This window comes from Anolis sagrei, chromosome 3 (genome assembly GCF_037176765.1).
Source record: "Anolis sagrei isolate rAnoSag1 chromosome 3, rAnoSag1.mat, whole genome shotgun sequence".
In the NCBI taxonomy this organism is placed as follows: domain Eukaryota; kingdom Metazoa; phylum Chordata; class Lepidosauria; order Squamata; family Dactyloidae; genus Anolis; species Anolis sagrei.
In genome coordinates, this window is record NC_090023.1 from 9,460,748 (window position 1) to 9,483,126 (window position 22,379).

Here is a 22,379-nt window from a genome sequence, read left to right on the forward strand (position 1 = left end):
GCATCGTGCACATTGTGTGTTCCTTTCTCTTGCAGTCAATTGTGGCCTATTTCAACAAGCATGCAGGTAAAACGAGAGAAGAAGCCAAGCTTGCCTTCCTCAAGATAGTATTCAAGTGGCCTACGTTTGGATCAGCTTTCTTTGAAGTGAAGGTAGAAATGCCTCTTTCTCTTTCTTTCTTTCTTTTTGGTTCTGTTATCTAGAGCAGAGCTTCTTAAACATTTCCACTTGTGACCTCTTTTTGACCTGAGAAATGTTAACATATATAGGTTTGTTTATTTATTTATTTAGAGCATTTATATTCCATCCTTCTCACCCCAAAGGGGACTCAGAGTGGATTACGATGCACACATACATGGGAAATATTCAGTGCAAGCTTAGACATACAACACAGACAGATAGAGGTATTTCGGCATTTTCCAACTTTGTCGCTTGGAGGTTATGCTCAATTATGGCCACAGGGGTGTACTGGAACTCTATCTGCTGTGACAATGAGCCCTTTTTTATCATAGTTTCCCTCCTTGTTCAGTGTTGTAAAATACCTCCCCGCTAAAACGGTGTCTAATTTCTCTACTCACATCTAAGTTGTTTTCGAACTGCTTAGGTGGACGGTGAACTTAGGCTGACAGTCAGGTGCTCAATCCAATTCAGGCTTCGAACTTGCCATCTTCTGGTCATCAGTGATCTATTGCCACTGGCGATTAACCAGCTGTGCTAAAACTCTGCTGTGTGTGTGTGTGTATGTATGTGGGTATATATGTGTGTGCATAAGCATCAGAAATTTCCTGATAACAAATCAGCATCTGCAAGGCTTGCTAAATAAGCTGGTTTTCCTTTATATAAAGTACAACTGAAGTATCTTCTGAAGACTGAAGTGTAAACACTGCACAACACATTTGTGTAAACAGCCAAGGTGACACACAGAAAACCTTTTATTGTATTGTCGAAAGCTTCCATGGCTGGAATTACTAGGTTGTTGTAGGTTTTTCAGGCTATATGGACATGATATAGAAGCATTCTCTCCTGATGTTTTGCCTGCATCTATGACAAGCATCCTCAGAAACCTCATAATCATAGATGCAGGCGAAATGTCAGGAGATAATGCTTCTAGAACATGGCCATATAGCCCGAAAAACTACAACAGCCTAGTAAACCTTTTATTGCTGCCAATGTTTACGTGAGACCATTTGGAGTCAGGATCCACAGTTTAAGAAGCAGTGATCTAGAGATTCCAGGGAATGGGATGGGGAAGATGTCACATTGTTTACAATTTACATGCCTTAACAACCTACATCCTGATACCCAGAAACATGGCCTAAACATTGGGGCCATTTCTGTTACAATAGTACCTGTGTGGTTCCATACCGTTTTCCCAACCTATAATCTGTTTTCCATTCTGCATAGCAAACTACTGATCCAAATTACCCAGAACTCCTCCTTATTGCCATCAACAAGCATGGTGTCAGCCTCATCGATCGCAAAACCAAGGTAAGTTGTAGTTTCTGAGTGTGCAGAACTTATGAGACATATGGAAGAAAGAGAGCAAATGGAGAATGAAAATACCCTGAATCTTCAATGTGGCTAAACAATTCTAGGAGTCATGGCTTGAAAAAATAATATTCCATAGCTCTGGACATAATAATATGGCCAGGAAATCAGGAGACGCTTCCTTCTTGGGAGGAGAGCAATGTCCAGTCTCGATAAAATAGTAAAGAGTAGAGACATCAGACTGGCAACAAAGATCCATTGCCTAGTCAAAGCCATGGTATTCCCTGTAGTCACCTACGGATGTGAGAGCTGGACCTTAGGGAAGGCTGAGCAAAGGAAGAGAGATGCATTTGAGCTGTGGTGTTGGAGGAAAGTTCTGAGAGTGCCTTGGACTGCGAGAAGATCCAACCAGTCCATCCTCCAGGAAATAAAGCCCGACTGCTCATTGGAGGGAAGGAGACTAGAGACAAAGTTGAAGTCCTTTGGCCAGATCATGAGGAGACAGCAAAGCCTAGAGAAGACAATTATGCTGGGGAAAGTGGAAGGCAAAAGGAAGAGGGGCCGACCAACAGCAAGATGGATGGATGGCATCCTTGAAGTGACTGGACTGACCTTGAAGGAGCTGGGGGTGGTGACGGCCGACAGGGAGCTCTGGCGTGGGCTGGTCCATGAGGTCACGAAGAGTCGGAGACGACTGAACGAATGAACCGGACATCATAATACCCTGTTTCCCCAAAAATAAGACATCTTCTGAAAATAGGACCTAGCAGAGGTTTTGCTGAACTGCTAACTTTTTGGGCCTCCCCCAAAAGTTAGACCTGGCAAAGTTTTTGTTTGGAAGCATGCTCCCTTTGTAGCCTACTGTATGAGGGCCAGTATGTTTATTATATACTGACAACTACTGTACAGTATATAATAAATGTTCATTTTTTTGTTCAACAATACATGTGAATTCTTCTTCATGGAAAAATAAGACATCCCCTGAAAATAAGACCTAGTGCATTTTTGGGTGCAAAAAACAATATAAGATACTGTCTTATTTTCAGGAAACAGGGTATAGAGACCTGGAAAGTTCAGCAAAAAACATCATGTTTGAAAGGCAATTTTAGAATTTCTCACTCCTAGTGGAAACTTAGATTAACGAGGCACCTAACGACATTCTCCATTTCCCTAGGACATTCTCATTACTCACCCATTCACAAAGATTTCCAACTGGAGCAGCGGAAACACCTACTTCCACATTACTATTGGCAACTTGGTACGAGGAAGCAAACTACTCTGTGAGACCTCATTGGTAAGGAAGATATGTTTATTTCTCTTGTGGTCCACTAAGACAGGCATGGACCAACTTTGGCCCTCCAGGTGTTTTGGATTTCAACTCCCACAATTGTGGGAGTTGAAGTCCAAAACACCTGGAGGGTGAAATTAGTCTATGCCTGCACTAAGTTGATGGGTGTGATGTTTTTTCTTTGTCCTTTAAGCGTTTGTTAAGTGAACAAACCCAGAGGGTAATTCTCCCCAATGCTTCCCCTTCATCCTGGAAAGAAGTGACGAGCGGAGTGCCTCAGGTTTCCTTCCTGGATCAGGTCCTGTTTAACATCTTTATTAATGACTTAGATGAAGGGTTAGAAGGCATAATCATCAAGTTTGCAGACGGGACCAAATTGGGAGGGAGAGCCAATACTCCAGAAGACAGGAGCAGAATTCAAAACGATCTTAACAGATTGAAGGGATGATGGGCCAAAACTAACTAAATGAAGTTCAACAGGGACAAATGGAAGAGAATCTTAGGCAGAAAAAAGATGAAATGCAAAGATACAGAATGTGGGACAATGCCTGACCTCACAATCTCTGAGGATGCCTGTGATAGATGCAGGCAAAACATCAGGAGATAATGCCTCTAGAATATGGACATATAGTCCGAAAAACCTACAAAAACCCAATGTCTGGCTTGACAGCAGGATGTGTGAGAATGTGGAGTCCTCATGAACAGGAAGTTAAACATGAGCCAACAATGTCATGCGGCGGCAAAAAAAAAAAGGGATTTTATCCTGCATAAATAGGAGTCTAGTGTATAGCTCCAGGGAAGTCACACTCCCCCTCTTCTCTATTCTGCCTTGGTCAGACCACACCAGGAATCACACTGTGTCCAACTCTGGGCACTGCAATTGAAGAGGGATGTTGACTCTAAGCTGGAATATTTCCAGGAAAGCGTGACTAAAATGATCAAGGGTTTGAAGAGCAAGCCCTCTGTGGTTCGGCTTAAAGGGCTGGGCATGTTTAGCCTGTAGAAGAGAAGGCAGAAAGGAGATATGATTATTTATTTATCGTGTCAGCAGCAACCAGACATTTGTATTACATTTTTAACAAAAACAAACAAACATACAGAACACAAAGTTTGAAAGCTTGGTAGTTAATTAAATGTCCTTTGACCAGTAGCTGGCCACTTGGAGTGCTTCTGGTGTTGCTGCAAGAAGGTGCATTGTGCATGTGGCAGGGCTCAGGTGGTCAGTGGTTTGCTCTTCTTCACACTCGCATGTCATGGATTCCACTTTTTGACCCTATTTCTTAAGATTGGCTCTGCATCTCATGGTGCCAGAGCGCAGTCTGTTCAGTGCCTTCCAAGTCGCCCAGTTTTCTGTGTGCCCAGCAGGGAGTCTCTCATTGGGTATCAGCCATCTGGGTTTGAGCCTGCCACTTTTGGACTCTCACTTGCTGAGGTGTTCCAGCGAGTGTCTCTGTAGATCTTAGAAAACTATTTCTTGATTTAAGTCGTTGACGTGCTGGCTGATACCCAAACAGGGGATGAGCTGGAGATGTCACTGCCTTGGTCCTTTCACTATTGGTTGCTACTTCCTGGCAGATGTCAGGTGGTGCAATACCGGCTAAACAGTGTAATTTCTCCAGTAGTGTAGGGCGCAGACATCCTGTGATAATGCGGCATGTCTCATTAAGAGCCACATCTACTGTTTTAGCGTGGTGAGAAGTATTCCACACTGGGCATGCGTACTTATCAGCAGAGTAGCCAAGCGCAAGGGAAGATGTCTTCACTTTATCTGGTTGTGATCCCCAGGTTGTGCACAGGAGACAAGGTGGAACTGTCCCCCTGGCCCCCTCTCTCTTCACTATGATTCCTCTTTCTTTTTTCCAGGGCTACAAGATGGATGATCTCTTGACCTCCTACATCAGCCAGATGCTGACGGCGATGAGCAAGCAACGGAGCGCCAAAGGCAGCAAGTGAACTGAGAGCGGCCACTGGCCAAAGGCTCTGGCGCTGCTGTGCCAGCTGAGGGCGGTGGGCTACCCCTGCAGCTGGGGGAAGACCTTCTCCACCAACGTGTGGAAGATGAGCCGGACTCCTTCGGAAAGCATGTCAGACTCCGACTCGGAGGACTGCGGACTGACCTCCCCTTCAAGCGAGGATGACTATCTCTGAGCGCAGCCTTTCCTTTTTCACTCACACCGACACACACTTATTCCTTTCTTGTTCTGGATTTGAGCCTCGGCGCTTCGTTCAGACTGCGGTACAGCAAAACTCCAGTGTGGTTATTATTTTTTATTTTTAATATGGAACCAAAACAGTAGGAGTTTTCATGGACCGAGTGTGGAAACACGATGCACTGCTTCTTTGGGGGCGGGGGCGTCTTTCAAATCAAAAGTATCAACAAAGAGGTTTATGGACCAAGGCACTGGGCTAAAAATAGGAGACTCTTTTGGGTTCAGAGCTGAGCCTTTTGGAGGGGAAGAGAAAGGAAAAAAAACTACCGTATTCTTTTTTTTTCCATTCCATTTTCAATTCCATTTAAAAGTCCAAGGAAAAGTTATACATTTCATACACAAAAGGAAAGGAAAGAAGGCGATTGATCAAGAAGCGTGGAACATATATGGGTCACAAAGCTTAAATGTGCAATAGAGGACCTTGTTCAAGGAGGTTTGGTTTTGCAGTGTTTTAGAAACTCCTTTTATTTATTTAGTATGGGGTGGAGAATGGTTTTTCTCAGCAGAGGAAAAAGATTTGGAGACCGTTTCAAAGTTTGGTTTGGACAGATCCGCCTCCTCCTCATGAGGAGGAGATAATTAAAAAGCTCTGATCAGGGGACCCATTTCTAAGCAGGTAAGTTTAACATCGTGTGCAAAGTTTCTCATCTTGGCTTTTGGTCAGAAGGAATGGTTGACAGTGATTGCTTCCAGTTTAGAGTTTGTGCAGAACTATCATGCAGAAAATGGTGAAAATTCACTAACTTACCAAGAAGGCAGAAGTTCCATAATTATTGGGAAAAGGAGGAATTGCTATTAAGATTCTTTACTTACTTACTTACTTACTTACTTACTTACTTACTTAGGCAATCCCTCGTTGTCCGAGTAGGATTGTCTTCTAAGATTGGTGTACTGGTCCGTAGGTGACTGTGAAGCCCTATTCTTGACCTGCATGTTTTCCTGCAGTGAGGACATTGGTTTCCAGGTGGAAGGTGGTCCCGGTTGGGGTTGGCTTGACGCACCTTCCTCTTGGCACGTTTCTCCCTTTCTCCCTCCATTTGTGCCTCTTCAAATTCTACAGCATTGCTGGTCACAGCTGACCTCCAGCCGGAGCGCTCAAGGGCCAGGGCTTCCCGATTCTCAGTGTCTATGCCCAGTTTTTATGGTTGGCTTTGAGCCTATCTTTAAATCTCTTTTCCTGTCCTCCAACATTGCATTTTCCATTCGGAGTAGAGCAACTGCTTTGGGAGACGGTGGTCAGGCATTTGGACAATGTGGTCGGTCTAGCGGAGTTGATGGCGGAGGACCATTGGGAAAGATATATAAGTAAACATTCTTAAGATTTGAATCCCCAGGTATGGTTTAGGAAGGAAGCGAGGAGAAAGATGAAATTATTATAAGCATTTGAACCTTCCCAATTGGTCCACAAAGCAGGAAAAAACTTAAAACCTCCCTCTGCTGATCGGTTCTTTAAAAAATGGAAAGGTAGATACTGTTCCAAGAGAAAACTTAATGTCAAGGGGAAAACCTTTACCTTTACCTTTCCTTTGCTGATCAATTCTTAAAAACTGTTCCAAGAGAAAACTTTGAATAGCACTATTTGGCCATTTTTAATTGCGCAACCAGCATTTCCATTCTTTGGAAGTGGAAGTAAGAAACTTCAGCATAAGCAATTTCCCCAGTTCCAAGCTACAAAACTGCATTTTGGCCAAAATCATAATAAAATAGGGGCCCCTGGTAGCGCAGCAAGTTAAACCACTGAGCTGCTAAACTTGCTGACCAAAAGGTTGGTGGTTTCGAATCTGGGGAATGGTGTGAGCTCCCACTGTTAGCCCTAGCTTCTGCCAACCTAGCAGTTTGAAAACATGCAAGTGTGAGTAGATCAATAGGTATCACTCTAGCGGGAAGGTACAGTGCTCCATGCAGTCATGCTGGCCACATGACCACGAAGGTGTCTATGGACAACGCCGACTCTTCAGCTTAGAAATGGAGATGAGCACCACTCTCCAGAGTCGGACACGACTAGACTTAATGTCAAGGGGAAAACCTTTACATTTACCTTACCATTGCTGATCAGTTCTTAAAAACCATTTCAAGAGAAAACTTTGAATAGCAATATTTGGATATTTTGAATTGCGAAACCAGCATTTCCATCCTTTGGAAACGGAGATAAGAAACTTCAGCATGAGCAATTTCCCCTTTTCAAAGCTACAAAACTGCATTTTTGGCCAAAATCATCATAAAATAGGGGCCCCTGTTGGCGCAGTGGGTTAAGCTGCTGAGCTGCTGAACTTGCTGACCAAAAGATTGGCAGTTTAAATCCAGAGAGCGTGGTGAGCTCCTGCTGTTAGGCCCAGCTTCTGCCAAACTAGCAGTTTGAAAACATGCAAGTGTAAGTAGATCAATAGGTACTGCTCCGGCGGGAAGGTAACAGCACTCCATGCAGTCATGCTGGCCACATGACCTCAAAGGTGTCTATGGACAATGCCGACTCTTCAGCTTAGAAATGGAGATGAGCACCACACCCCAGAGTCGGTCACGACTAGACTTAATGTCAGGGGAAATCTTTACCTTTTTTACATCATAAAATGTGCCCCAGGTGTGATCGAAAGTCTGACTTTGGTTTGCAATTCCTTTTTCAAAAACTGGGTTTGAAATATTTTCAGTAGGGTTCCACTCCAAGTATACAAGGAGATCCCCCCCCCCCCAATATTTTAATATGGTCTTCTTGGGGACCACCCCGCATTTGGGTGTCTAGTGGCTGTGGAATATATTTCAAGAAGGTTGAAAGGCACCATCCGTTGGGAATTTCCCCTCCTGCAGCGAATGAAAGGCACAGGTGTGCCGTCGGAAATTTGCACACTTGGCAGGACTCTTCATAGATTCACGAGTTTCCAAATCCAAGGCTTCTGGTTCATTATGGCTCTGGGAGACACTCACACACCTACATCCAAGCCCATATTTTGTTTCAAGATGTCTTTCCTCAACTGGAATCACTTCGACGAGGGAGTGAATCGGACCAGGTTTTCGACATAATAACGGTGCCACTTGTACCCTTTGGCTCATGCTGTGCAACTTCCAGGGTTGGCCTACATCCCAATATGTCTTACTGCATAAATTCCAATATTTTTTTGGTGTGTGTCTTTTTCTTGTTTTCGAAGTCATTTTTGGGAAGGAGTGGATCCAGTCTATGTGTTGCATTTTGTGTGTCTGCCTCTGTTTGTCGTGTTCATACATGAGAAGTGATACGGAATGGTTGTTGCGGTGGAACATTCCAATTAAAGCAAAACATTTTGAGAGAAAACAAGGAATGAGAGCAAGTATATATTATTTTATAACACAAGCAAAAAATATTATTTTACAGATATACTTCCGGTATTGGGACTGAAATGTCAGGATACGCATCATGGATAAATGCAACGTCAATGTCAACAAATGGATAAATGCAATGTCAACAAATCCACACACACAAGAGTTGCACATTTGATTGTACTATGCCATCTTCAAACTGGATGGCAATGTTTCACAACTCAATGCACAATCAGATGGGGTTCCACGTGCCCAATAGCATCACAACTTTGAACTGAAATGCAGAGGCACTTCCAGATATATTACAGACCAGGAGCATTCTGGTCACAAACAAAGGCTTTTCTTAGCACTCCTTCATATTATCATCTGCAAAATACAAAAACTGCCTTGCCAGGCCATGCAAGAAAACATTGGAAAAGCCATGTTAGGAAATGCCTATCTGCACCAAGAGACTCCTCTATGACCAATGAGATACCCCTGGATAGGCTAAAGGAAGACGCCCATCTTTTCATAGTACTTCCCATGCTTCACACAAAGAAGGAGCCATAGCACTGTGCTGTTCCTTGTACTGAGTCAGAGGAGCAACATGTTCCCAACACTGGAATCAATACTGACCTCATGCCCTGCTTTTGGTCAGATGTTTGGTCTGCCAAAGGATGGTGGACCAGATATAAGTGTTTGATCTGATCCATTCAGACCTTTTCCGAGTTATACTTATCCAAGACTGAAATAAATATTGACCTCATGCCCTGCTTTTGGTCAGACAAAGATGGTGGACCAGATATACCCAGATATTTTCTACCCTGCCTGGACCCTGGCTGTCCTCAAGAGATAGACTATTAAGGCTTCCTATTGAGGTGTGTACTTTGGCTGGTCAAACCTAAGCTGGAATCCTGTTAATATATATATAGCTCAGAATTACAGATATACATTTATCATGTATATCATGTAGCTCAGAATTACAGATATACATTTTTGATGTTGCGTAAGGAGACATCCTATACTTCCTTACGAGAGAGATAGACTATTAAGGCTTCCTATTGAGGTGTGTACTTTGGCTGGTCAAACCTATGCTGGAATCCTGTATGTTTGTATGTATATATATTCATGTAACTCAGGATTACAGATATACATTTTTATGTTGCGTAAAGAGATATCCTATACTTCCTTACGCAATATTCAAATAGATACATTCCCAAGGATGTTTTCTAGCCAGTAGGACATTGCCGGATTACAGTCAGCTATATATATATTGATGTTGCATAAGGAGACATCCTCTACTTCCTTACGCAATATTCAAATAGATACACTCCCAAGGATGTTTTCTAGTCATGGGGACGTTGCAGGATTACAGTCAGCTATATCTTTTTTGATGTTGCATAAGGAGATATCATATACTTCCTTACGCAATATTCAAATAGATACACTCCCAAGGATGTTTTCTAGCCATGGGCATGTTGCAGGATTAAAGTCAGATATATATTTTCTGATGTTGCGTAAGGAGATACCCTATGCTTCCTTACGCAATATTCAAATAGATACATTCACAAGGATGTTTTCTAGCCATGGGGACGTTGCAGGATTACAGTCAGATATATATTTTTTGATGTTGCGTAAGGAGACATCCTATACTTCCTTACACAATAATCAAATAGATACACTCCCAAGGATGTTTTCTAGCCATGGGGATGCTGCAGGATTACAGTCAGATATATATTTTTTGATGTTGCATATGGAGACATCCTATACTTCCTTTCGCAATAATCAAATAGATATATTTCCAAGGATGTTTACTAGCCATTGGGACATTGCCAAAGCTATTTACTGCACAGAGAGAGGCAACCAATCAGTATCCACCCCAACTGTAGTTCTGTAGCTAAAGGAAGAAAGTTATGGCTATTGACCTGGATCTTGAGTAACTCCACTGAAATAAGGTTGCCCTCACAGACCTCTGGAGCTCCAGGAGAATGGCATCAGCTTTCTTTCTTTGGTAACAGAAATGTACCCGGAAGCACCATTGATTGGTCAGCCCCTCTTGGCAGCAGAATACGCAGAAGTCTGGAAATATGCCTTCCAGTAGCAGAGGCAGCATGCAATCTTGGCGTAGAATTGCCGCCATGGTCCTTAGTGGCTCTGACTTCTGGCTCATGCTCTCAATCTCTGGCTCAGACCCTGACTCCTAGATCCTACAGTGACCTGATGTAGGATCGTGGGCATCATCTTTAGCAGCCCTGATTTCTGGTCTAAATTCTTGGTTTCAATGTTTGGCTCAAGTCTTGGTTCCCGGACCCCACTTGCTTAAGGTCTGACACTGGTTGACATTGGTTGGCTTTCTCTGGGCCACAGAATATTTCTGTTTTCTAGATACATTTCCTTTGCATATCCATCTTAAGAATCAATTTTTAAAATCAAATGGGCAGTGTACAGGGGATCATCCATACATGTCAAAGGATCAACAGCGGGGTTTTTTTAATCCACCAACCTCTATAAAGTTTCCTTTGAGATGTCCTCTATTTGTGACTCTCATAGGTTATGAAAACATCCATTTATATGGGGCTGATGGCACAGCTAAGGAGGACACTTTCCCAAAATTTCTTCCTGGCAAGAGTCTATTTCTGAAAGGCTGAAAACAGATTTCCTTTCAAGTAGATTCCAAAGAGGGGCTCAATGAGACCTTAGTCCATGATGCTGAGAAATACCAAGATAAAATCCATTTGCATTGTCCAGCTAAAACAATCTGGGAAGTCTCTGTGCCTCTAAATCATGAAAGACAGGGATTCATTCATCTTCTCCTGAAAGTAGCCCAGAAAATCAGAGTCCATGAAAATCCGTACAGTTCCTCATCTCTCTCGACAAGTCCAAGTATATTCCAATCTGTAGCTTTCTGGAGGGGCAGCTCATGGATGTGAAACAATCTCCTGTTTAGATGATGGACATCTCCATGCCAGTCTTTTAGGCCACCGTTGTCATTGAATCATGTTCTGTAACAATATAAGGGTGAAAATTTGGTTTTTTGACCTAGACCAAATACTGGCAACAAGCAAACAATGCTCCCAAAACAGAGACAAGAAGTTATATTTAATTTCCTACATTAGTTATTCATTTTACAAATTGCACGTGGATGGGCGACACTCCTCCCACCAGCAGAACCAGAGATGACACAATACCGGGCACAATACCGGGCAGCAAAACATAGTACCCCTGGGAACCGCCGTATGTTCCCTCCTCGGCCAGTAGCAGAGGGGCAGAAACCAGATCCAGGGCCCATGCCACATGCCAACACAAGTTGTGACGAACAGATAATGACCAAAAAACAGCAACACTATACAACAACAGAAATCGAGCAGGGTGGGTGGGAGGACAACCCGAAGCAGGTATGGGCCTGCCAGGCCCAGCGCAGCCTATATAAGGCTGCTGGGCGAAGCGGGAGGCCGGCCCTTGACCCCACACAGAATGTATTGCAGTATTTACTTACTTACTTACTTTACTTACTTAGGCGATCCCTCGTTGGACGAGTAAGATGGTCTTCCATGATGGGTTTCCTTGTGGGTTCACAGGTGGCTGTGGAGCCCTATTCTTGACCCGCATCTTCTCCCACAGTGAGGGCATTGGTTTCCAGGTGGAAGGCGGTCCCGGTCGGGGTTGGCTTGACGCGCCTTCCTCCTGGCACGTTTCTGTCTTTTGCCCTCCACTCGTGCCTCCTTGAATTCTGTAGCACTGCTGGTCACAGCTGACCTCCAGCTGGAGCGCTCAAGGGCCGGGGCTTCCCAGTTCTCAGTGTCTATGCCAGAGATTTTAAGGTTGGCTTTGAGGCCATCTTTAAATCTCTTTCCTGCCCACCAACGTTCCGTTTTCTGTTCTTAAGTTCAGAGTACAGCAACTGCTTTGGGAGGTGGTGGTCAGGCATCCGGACAACGTGGCCGGCCCAGCAGAGTTGATGGCAGAGGACCATCGCTTCAATGCTGGTGGTCTTTGCTTCTTCCAGCATGCTGACGTTTGTCCGCTTGTCTTCCCAGGAGATTTGCAGGATTTTCCGGAGGCAGCGCTGATGGAATCGTTCCAGGAGTTGCATGTGATGTCTGTAGACAATCCACGTTTCGCAGGCATATAGCAGGGTTGGGAGGACAATAGCATTGCAGTAATCCATTCTAGATGTAACTAAGGCATGGACCACCATGGCTAAGTCATGTTTCTCGAGGTATGGTCACCAGTTTTAACTGTTGTTAAGGTCCTTCCAGCCACCGCCAACACCTGATCTTCAAGCATCAAGGCTGAGTCCAGGAGGACCCCCAAACTGCAGACCTGTGTCCTCAGGGGGAGCGTAATCGCATTGAGCACAAGTTGCCATTCTATATCCTGATCGGCCTCGCAACTGACCAGGAAGACCTGTCTTGTCTGGATCAAGCTTCAGTTTGTTAGCCCTCATCCAGCCCATCACAGCTGTCAGGCACTGGTCCAGGATCCAGGGAGCTTCCTTGGATTTAGGTGGCAATGAGTAATAGAGTTGTGTGTCATCTTCATACAGATGACACTGAACTCCAAAACGTCGGATGACCTCACCCAGCGGTTTCATGTAGATAATGGAAAGCATATTCAAAAAGGCAGAGAGGCAACTATGTGCAATGCTTTCTTTGGTCAAAGCAGTATTTATTTTTTAATTTGATACCATCAGAAGGGCCTCCTCCCAAGTTTGGATGACTATTAACTCCTTAAGTTTGACCCAAGAGAAAAATGGCACAACCCCAGGGAGAATAGGGCTCACCTCTTTGAAGTGAGCTGCATGAATCTCTCTCATGGACCTTGTTTCTCCGACTCAGACAGCTAAAGTGGCCCACCACTTTCCACCTGGAAGGGAAGGAAAAGCCATTTTCATGAGACCAGCAGACTTGTTCCCAATCCATTACACCTAAGCTCCTCTTACATAAAATATAAGTATGGTAATGCAATTCTAGGGTATTTTGTGGGTCTGTCATAAGGATTTACCAAAAAGAAATCTATTACAAGAATTGGGAATAATTGAAATCTGCTATATTCATGAACAGGAATTTCTTTTAGCAAAGTATGCTGTTATTTTAAGAGCAAACTGGATCTGTTGCAGCTGATAGGAAAGATAATGCCAAGAGCAATCCTTTGTTTGAGGCAGAAAAGTACGGTTTTATTTTCAGCTGAGACCCTGCTGTGGAATCTCCTCCAAAAGTAAACCAGAGTGAGGATAAAGCCGTTGACTTTCCCTTTTATACATCTGCAAATGCAGGCAAACAAAGAAGCATGCCTCTACATACGTTAACATTTGCATGCTGCAAGTCGCTTTTGGTTGCTTCTGGACTGAGAGAATCAGCCATCTATGAAGACGTTGCCCAAGGGACGCCCGGATGTCTTGCAATCCCGCGAGGAGGCTTCTCTCATGTCCCCCTGCCTTAGGGGAGTGTGCTTGCTCCATCAATGTTCAACATTTGCACAAATGACCAGCCACTGCCAGAAGGTACAGAGAGTTTCATCTATGCTGATGATCGTGACATTACTGCTCAAGAAGGGAGCTTTGAGATGGTTGAACAGAAGCGCTCCGAAGCTCTAGGTGCTCTTACTGTCTATTACAGGGAAAACCAGCTGATCCCTAATCCATCTGAAACACAGACGTGTGCTTTTCATCTCAAGAACAGAGAAGCATCCCAAGCTCTGAGGATCACCTGGGAAGGAATCCCACTGGAGCACACCCAAATACCTGGGAGTCACTCTGGACTGTGCTCTGACCTACAAGAAGCACTGCCTAAATATCAAGCAAAAAGTGGGCGCTAGAAATAATATCATACGAAAGCTGACTGGCACAACCTGGGGATCACAACCAGACACAGTGAAGACATCTGTCCTAGTGCTATGCTACTCAGTGTGGACAAAAGGATGCATGTCCAGTGTGGAACACATCTCACCACGCTAAAACAGTGAATGTGGCTCTTAATGAGACATGCCGCATTATCACGGGGTGTCTGCGCCCTACACCACTGGAGAAGTTACACTGTTTAGCCGGTATTGCACCACCTGACATCCGCCGGGAAGTAGCAGCCAATAGTGAAAGGACCAAGGCAGTGACATTTCCAGCTCATCCCCTGTTTGGATATCAGCCAGCACGTCAACGACTTAAATCAAGAAATAGTTTTCTAAGATCTACAGAGGCACTACCTGGAACACCCCAGCAAGTGAGAGTCCAAAAGTGGCAGGCTTAAACCCAGAACCTCAATCAATGGCTGATACCAAATGAGAGACTCCCCCCTGGGCACACAGAGGACTGGGTGACTTGGAAGGCACTGAACAGACTGCGCTCTGGCACCACGAGATGCAGAGCCAACCTTCAGAAATGGGGCCACAAAGTGGAATCCACGACATGCGAGTGCGGAGAAGAGCAAACCACTGACCACCTGCTGCAATGCACCCTGAGCCCTGCCACATGCACAATGGAGGACCTTCTTACAGCAACACCAGAAGCACTCCAAGTGGCCAGATACTGGTCAAAGGACATTTAATCAACTACCAAGCTTGCAAACTTTGTATTTTCCCTGTCTGTCTGTCTGTCTGTTTGTTTGTTTGTTTGTTTGTTTAAAAATGCAACGGTCCTGACACGATAAACAAATATGTTAACATTATCACTACGTCACTTTAACATCATAGAAATATCAAATTATATCTTTCTACATGCATGAGGCATGTCTTCATATTTTTTTCTAAAGAGCAGCTTTAGAAATACTAGGATTCAGCTTACTCAGATCCATCAAGGGGCCTATTTTGACCTGTCAGGAGGGACGGAGAGAGACTCCTTACTTTTAGGAGTAAGAAGGTATGGCCTGTACAAAGCTGTACCAAGCCTCTGGAATGTATAGATAACAGCCCACCCCTTCTCCTCCCTCTTTCAACACAGATCTCCTTCAGCATCCTTTTGTCCTGTCAGCTTTCCAATACAGAGAGAATCTGATTTGTCTAGATTTCAGTGCTTCTAAGGTATAAATATCTATATTTCCAATATGTTCACATCATATATTCAGATCTAATTTGCCAAATAGTCACTGTTGAATGATTTATGTTGAATGTTTTTATATTGTGTAAATGCTATTTTACACAATATAATGATTGACAACTGGAAAATAGAGGGAGAAACCGTGGAGGCTGTGACAGACTGTGTATTTCTAGGTGCAAAGGTTACTGCAGATGCAGACTGTGGCCAGGAAATCAGAAGACGCTTCCTTCTTGGGAGGAGAGCAATGTCCAGTCTCGATAAAATAGTGAAGAGTAGAGACATCAGACTGGCAACCAAGATCCGCCTAGTCAAAGCCATGGTATTCCCTGTAGTAACCTACGGATGTGAGAGTTGGACCTTAGGGAAGGCTGAGTGAAGGAAGATCGATGCTTTTGAGCTGTGGTGCTGGAGGAAAGTGCTGAGAGTGCCTTGGACTGCGAGAAGATCCAACCAGTCCATCCTCCAGGAAATAAAGCCCGACTGCTCACTGGAGGGAAAGATACTAGAGACAAAGTTGAAGTACTTTGGCCACATCATGAGGAGACAGGAAAGCCTAGAGAAGACAATTATGCTGGGGAAAGTGGAAGGCAAAAGGAAGAGGGGCCGACCAAGGGCAAGATGGATGGATGGCATCCTTGAAGTGACTGGACTGACCTTGAGGGAGCTGGGGGTGGTAACGGCCGACAGGGAGCTCTGGCGTGGGCTGGTCCATGAGGTCACGAAGAGTTGGAGACGACTGAACGAATGAACAACAACAACAAATGCTATTTTAGGTTGCAAGTCACTCGGAGCACCTTGGTGGAGAGCGACTGTGCAGAAGTCATTGATACTATGTATATGTTTAACTGTTAGAGTATATTTGTGTTGGTAACAGTAGCTAAAACTAGAGTTATCTGGTTTGAATCCACAGTAAGCGTTGCCAAGGAGACCAGGCAGGCTAGCTCAGGAGAGTGAGAAGTGGGCGGAGCCAAGGAGGAGAAGTTATGTGTGTCTTTGGAAAAGGGGCAGTCTGAGTGTGTGAGTGAGTGTGGAGGCTTGAAAAGCCTGGGAGAGCAGTGTATGTGAATAGCTGGAGGTTTTTCAGTCTAAGAGGGCTGAAGGGAGAAACCTGGCCAGTTTCTTTAGTTAAAGTAGACTAAAAGAAGCTTGTTAAGATCCCTAGTCGAGGAAGGACTAGAGATCAGAGATTTGATCAAGGAAAGATCAAATTGGAAGGCTATTCATATTAGGAAACATTGTTTACTAAAGTGCTTCACCTCAGTAAAAGTTAATCACGAGCTGTGTCATCTAGAAGAGTGGACTGTATTACAAACTAAGTTATATTCAAAGTTCTATAAGTTATTTAACAGCCTGCAACCATACGCTTTGTACACAATAAACTTGTTAACTTTTGTTGAAGACCGTCTCATCTCCATTAATTTGCATCTGTAGAGCCAGATCTCATCAGTGGTACCTCAAATACCTCACGTTGGTGGCAGTTACCTTAATTTACAAACAATAATTGGCCTCCTCTATAATATATTCTTATACACAATTGAGGCCTGAGATTAATTCCCTTCATAATCATCCACACCTGTACAACTGGTGCGTGCGTCCTGCACATTTGATCATGTACCTGTACAGCGACTAATTAAGAAATGAAGTGAAGTGAAGTGACTGAGGTTGCTACGACGGTGGAGAAAAGGAATCAATATCAGAGGACATTACCGAAGGAGACCAAAGATGAAACAGATGAGAACAATCGCCACCACATCTATTATGATCCACATAGTCCTGTATTCATGGGGTGTCTGTAACAGAACAGTAGAAACATTATTGTTATCACAATCATACATTGCTGCATGGCAAGAGGTTGGAAAAAGGGACCTTTGCAATCCCTCCCTACTATATGATTGTTCTCCTCAAGATGAACAAGTAGGGCAACATTGCAGAGGATTTCAACAATGAAGGACCTGGTCCATTTCAGAGTTGAGAGGCCAACACATTGCCTTGGTTTTCTAGGAATGTTTGAGAAATTTCTCATTTGTAAACAAAGATATAGAGAAACCTGGCTGGCCCATTCCAGACTAATATGGAGAGCAGAACAAGGTTGCCTTTAGATTTTTTTTTAAATGTTGCTCTAAACTTCAAAATTTATTGTAGAACATAATCTTAAAATGCATCTTAGATGTAAGAAGATGTATCATCTTTCACATAAACACACACACATACACAAGGAAGTAACTAACTGTGCCTAAGAGTTCACGCCATCAAAAGACATATCTGATAGGGCTGGGCGGTTTCGTTTTGTTAATTCGTAATTCGTTAATAATTCGTTAATTTTTCCAATTACAAAACGATAACGAACCATTATGGAGCAATTTTTTTAAAAAACGAATTTTTAAATAGTTTTGTAAATGCTTCGTATTTCGTTATTGTATTCGTTTCGTTATTGTTTTGAGGTCGTTTCGTTATTATTTCCGCATGTCTGGGGCAAGTTTTTTGTTTAATTAGTGAAAAAAAATTATAATATCACACCAACAGTCAACAACAGAGGGAGAGGGAAGCTTCAGAAGGTTTTGGAGGTTTTTTAGCGTATTTCGCGGTCGCGTCCGCCATTAACGAATCGATTCGTTATTGTTTCGGAAATCGATTCGTTAATGTTTTGTAATTTTTTTCGCATTTACGAAATTTCATAAATATCGAACTTTTTTAAAGGAAAATTTTGTAATTATTTTAAATAATGAAATGCAAAAAACCCCAAAAAACGAATCGATTTTAGAAACAAATTTTTCCGTTGTTACCCAGGCCTAATATCTGAGGAGGAAGAGTCTCAAATATTGACAAGTAAGAAAAATGAGACATCCAGATTGGGAAGAGCTTGGAAGTACACCACGGTTTTTTTTCCCTTTTGCTTTCTTCTTCTTCTTTTTTTTTTTTTTTTGATCTTTTATATTTCCTACTTTTCTATCTTCTACACAATATTCACCTACTTTCCTTGTAACAATATTCTTTTAATTATAAAAAATTCATTAGTAAGAGAAACTGCAAGTCATTTCTGGTGTGAGAGAATTGGCCGTCTGCAGAGATCTTGCCCGGGGGGTGCTCGGATGTGTTTCCATCCTGTGGGAGGCTTCTCTCATGTCCCCGCATGGGAAGCTGGAGCTGAAAGGCAGGAGCTCACCCCGTCTCACAGATTCAAACCGCCGACATTCAGGTCAGTAGTTCAGCCAGTACAAGGATTTAACCCATTGTGGCACCATGGCTCCTGCTGGCACCCTGTTATGCATAAATCCAACTTTTGTGTGCATGCATCCGGATATTTTTGATGTATTACCATTCTTGTGGGAGGCTTTTCTCATTGTTATGGAACTGCTGTTCAGGAGCTCCAGATTTATTTGCGGTGTTTAAATGTTTGTGTGCAATCCCATGCTTGGGATTTTGCAGCAGGGGGTTTCCTGTTATAATTTGCATTTATAGGGTAAGCCACCTGCCAATTATAGTTAGGATCCCTGGTCCCGCCCCCTTTTTGCCTTTTGGAGGGAAGGGGCCATTTTTCAGTTAGTCACAGCAAGGGAAGCCAAGGCAGAGGATGCGTACAGACGCTCCTCCTGTGCAAAGGCTTCGTCTTTTAAGACTTCCTGGGGAAGAACAGATTAAAGGCCTCTACAGATTCCCAAAGGGTTCCAGGAAACAGCTTCACAGCGCTGATTTCAAGCCTGGTGGTACGTCTGTTTGGTTCTGAGACGCAGTTCAGCCGGTAGCAGACCCAAACCAGTCAGGTTTAAGTTCACAGCAGCCTGGGAGGAGCTTTAAAGGGGAATTTTAAACAAAGTTTCTTGAAGATAGTGCCTGTTTCCAGTAAACAAGACTGCAAGAGCCAATAGACTGTTTAGAAAGCTTACAATCCCTGCTTGTTCATTAATAAAGACTGTTGTATTTAAGCTTAAGTCTCCTAAAGCCTGTTTAATAGGGAAAATTCCTCTAAAGGTTCCTTCTCGGGGGCCCAGGCTTCCCACTGGACGCAAGCCTTGCATCCTCTCTTAGAAGCATTTAATTTCAGCTCCAGTGGTGACAGAACACTCATGTCTCCGCATGGGGAGCTGGAAAGGAGCCCCCAGTGGCGCAAAGGGTAAAACCCCTGTGCCGGCAGGACTGAAGACCGACAGGTTGCGGGTTCAAATCCGGGGAGAGGCAGATGAGCTCCCTCTATCAGCTCCAGCACCTCATACGGCGACATGAGAGAAGCCTCCCACAAGGATGATAAAAACATCAAATCATCTGGGCAACGTCCTTGCAGATGGCCAATTCTCTCACACTTGCAGTTTCTCAAGTCGCTCCTGACACGACAAAAAAAATGGGTAGCTAGAGCTGACAGAGGGACGTCATCCATGCTCTCCCTGGACTCGAACCTGTGATGTGTCAGTCTTCAGTCCTGCCGGCACAAGAGTTTAACTCATTACGCCAACAAGTGACTGAGGCAGCTACAGAAAATATTCCTACAAATGCGCCATACCAACGGCACATGTACATGTTGGGAGACACTTCCTAGGCTTACCATGAGGAAGTAAGGCTGATTGAGGGCCTTGAGACTGTGCACAGCGTCTGTGGTGACAGAATTAACTCCGTAGCACCAGGCCAAGGAGAAAAGCCACGGCTCGCTGACCACCCAAAGGTTAATTGTGATGTTGGCTTCTGCGTACTTCCTTCAAGCAAAGACACAGGTTCGTGTTAGACCAGTGGTTCTCAACCTTCCTAATGCCACAACCCCTTAATACAGTTCCTCATTTGTGGTGACCCCCAACCATAAAGTTATTTTCATTGCTACTTCATAATTGTAAATTTGCTACTGTTATTGTAGGGGCAATGGCTGAATCCTAATGTAAACATCTGATATGCATAATGTAAACATCTGATATGCAGGATATGTTTTCATTCACTGGACCAAATTTGGCTCAAATACCAATATGCTCAAATTTGAATACTGGTTGGGATTGATTTTGTCATTTGGGAGATGTAGTTGCTGTGATTTATAGTTCACCTACAATCAAAGAATTCCACCAACAATGGAATAGAACCAGTCTTTGTGTTTTGGAATAGAACCAGTCTTAGCACACAGAACTCCCATGACCATGAAAATACTGGAAGAGTTTGGTGAGCATTGACCTTGAGTTTGGGAGTTGTAATTCACCTACATCCAGACTCAAAACAATGATGGATCTGGACCAAATTTGGCACAAATACTCAGTATGCCCAAATGTGAACACTGGTGGTGTTTGTGGAAAATATATCTTGACATTTCGGAGTTGTAATTGTTGGGATTTATAGTTCACCTACAATCAAAGAGCATTCTGAACTCCACCAATGATGGAATTGAACCAAACTTGGCACACAGAACTGCCATGACCAACAGAAAATACTGGAAAGGTTTGGTGGGCATTGACCTTGAGTTTGGGAGTTGTAGTTCACCTACATCCAGAGAGCACTGTGGACTCAAACAATGATGGATCTGGACCAAACTTGGCATGAATACTCAGTATGCCCAAATGTGAACACTGGTGGTGTTTGTGGAAAATAGACCTTAGCATTTCGGAGTTGTAATTGCCAGGATTTATAGTTCACAATCGAAGAGCACTCTGAACCCAGCCCACAATGGATGTACACCAAACTTAGCATGCTACCTACATGGCCAACATTGGATACTGGTGGGGTTGGGAGGGGAGCTGTTTTTGAATTCTGGGAGTTGTAGTTCACCAACACCAAAAAAAAGAACAGAAGGACAGGCAGAGAGATCTTCAGTCTTCTCTTCCTAAAAGATGATCAAAAATGTTTTTGGCAACCCCTCTGAAACCACCCTCACGACCCCCAGGTTGAGAAACACTGCGTTAGATGATCTCAAACATCTCATGGAAATTTGCCATCAATATATTCCACAAATCTATCAAGACGTGGATTTCTGTTTGTTACCTCCTCAATCTGAGAAAGAAGTGGTTTCTGACGTTCAAACTTACTGAAAATCTATACTGGCCAGTGTTCGGTAATCCAAGTTAAGTTTCACGATGTTTTTCGCCTTGAGCTCAGGGATGCTGAATTCATGGCCTGAAACCTGCTGGAATCCAGGAGAATGAACCTGTACATACTGTCTGTTTGTATTGGTCAGCCAAAGGACCTGCAATGGGCAGAAGAACGAAATGCTATTTATAATACCTTCAACCACCCTTTCCAAATGTTTTCACCATGTCTCACGGCATATATTTGATGCATTATACCAGTGTTTCTCAACCTTCCGAATGCCGTGACCCCTTAACACAGTTCCTCATGGTGTGGTGACCCCCAACCATAAAGTTATTTCCGTTGCTACTTCATAACTACAATTTTGCTCCTGTTATGAATCGTAATGTAAATATCTGACCTGCACGATGTATTTTCATTCACTGGACCAAATTTGGCACAAATATCCAATACATCCAAATTGTAATACTGGTGGGGTTGGGGAGGGGAGGAATTGGTTTTCCTATTTGGGAGTTGTAGTTGCTGGGATTTATAGTTCACCTACAATCAAAGAGCATTCTGAACTCCACCAACGATGGAATTGAACTAAACGTGGCACACAGAACTCCTGTGACCAACAGGAAATACTGGAAGGGTTTGGTGGGCACTGACATTGAGTTTTCTATTTGGGAGTTGTAGTTGCTGGGATTTATAGTTCACCTACAATCAAAGAGCATGCTGAACTCCACCAACAATGGAATTGAACTAAACGTGTCACACAGAACTCCCATGACCAACAGAAAATACTGGAAGGGTTTGGTGGGCACTGACCTTGAGTTTTCTATTTGGGAGTTGTAGTTGCTGGGATTTATAGTTCACCTACAATCAAAGAGCATTCTGAATTCCACCAACAGTGGAATTGAGCGAAACGTGGCACACAGAACTCCTGTGACCAACAGAAAATACTGGAAGGGTTTGGTGGGCACTGACCTTGAGTTTTGGAGTTGTAGTTCACCTATATCCAGAGAGCAGTGTGGACTCAAACAATGATGGATCTGGACAGGGGCAGCTCAACCCATTACGCAAAGTAAGCATTTGCAGTAGAGTTGATTTTGCTCAGGGGCGCTCT

The 22,379-nt window shown here is 43.6% G+C and overlaps 2 protein-coding genes across 4 annotated transcripts in view; one reads left to right on the forward strand and one right to left on the reverse strand.

Annotated features, from left to right (window-relative positions):
* MYO7A (myosin VIIA) overlaps nucleotides 1–8,272 on the forward strand; it is a 199,889-nt gene extending 191,617 nt beyond the window's left edge. For all 3 annotated transcript variants that reach the window (XM_067466470.1, XM_067466469.1, XM_067466471.1), the window contains 4 exons: nucleotides 36–152; nucleotides 1,405–1,488; nucleotides 2,663–2,782; nucleotides 4,640–8,272. In XM_067466470.1, the coding sequence (XP_067322571.1) occupies nucleotides 36–152; nucleotides 1,405–1,488; nucleotides 2,663–2,782; nucleotides 4,640–4,729 (411 nt within the window). In that variant the 3' untranslated portion in view covers nucleotides 4,730–8,272. The remainder of the gene's footprint in view (nucleotides 1–35; nucleotides 153–1,404; nucleotides 1,489–2,662; nucleotides 2,783–4,639) is intronic.
* The window catches only part of GDPD4 (glycerophosphodiester phosphodiesterase domain containing 4), a 53,961-nt gene continuing 36,370 nt past the window's right edge, over nucleotides 4,789–22,379 (reverse strand). The window contains exons 12-16 of the mRNA XM_067466214.1: nucleotides 21,271–21,428; nucleotides 19,818–19,965; nucleotides 16,988–17,070; nucleotides 13,037–13,119; nucleotides 4,789–4,898 (exon numbers count right to left, since the gene is read on the reverse strand). Of these exons, the coding sequence (XP_067322315.1) occupies nucleotides 4,789–4,898; nucleotides 13,037–13,119; nucleotides 16,988–17,070; nucleotides 19,818–19,965; nucleotides 21,271–21,428 (582 nt within the window). The remainder of the gene's footprint in view (nucleotides 4,899–13,036; nucleotides 13,120–16,987; nucleotides 17,071–19,817; nucleotides 19,966–21,270; nucleotides 21,429–22,379) is intronic.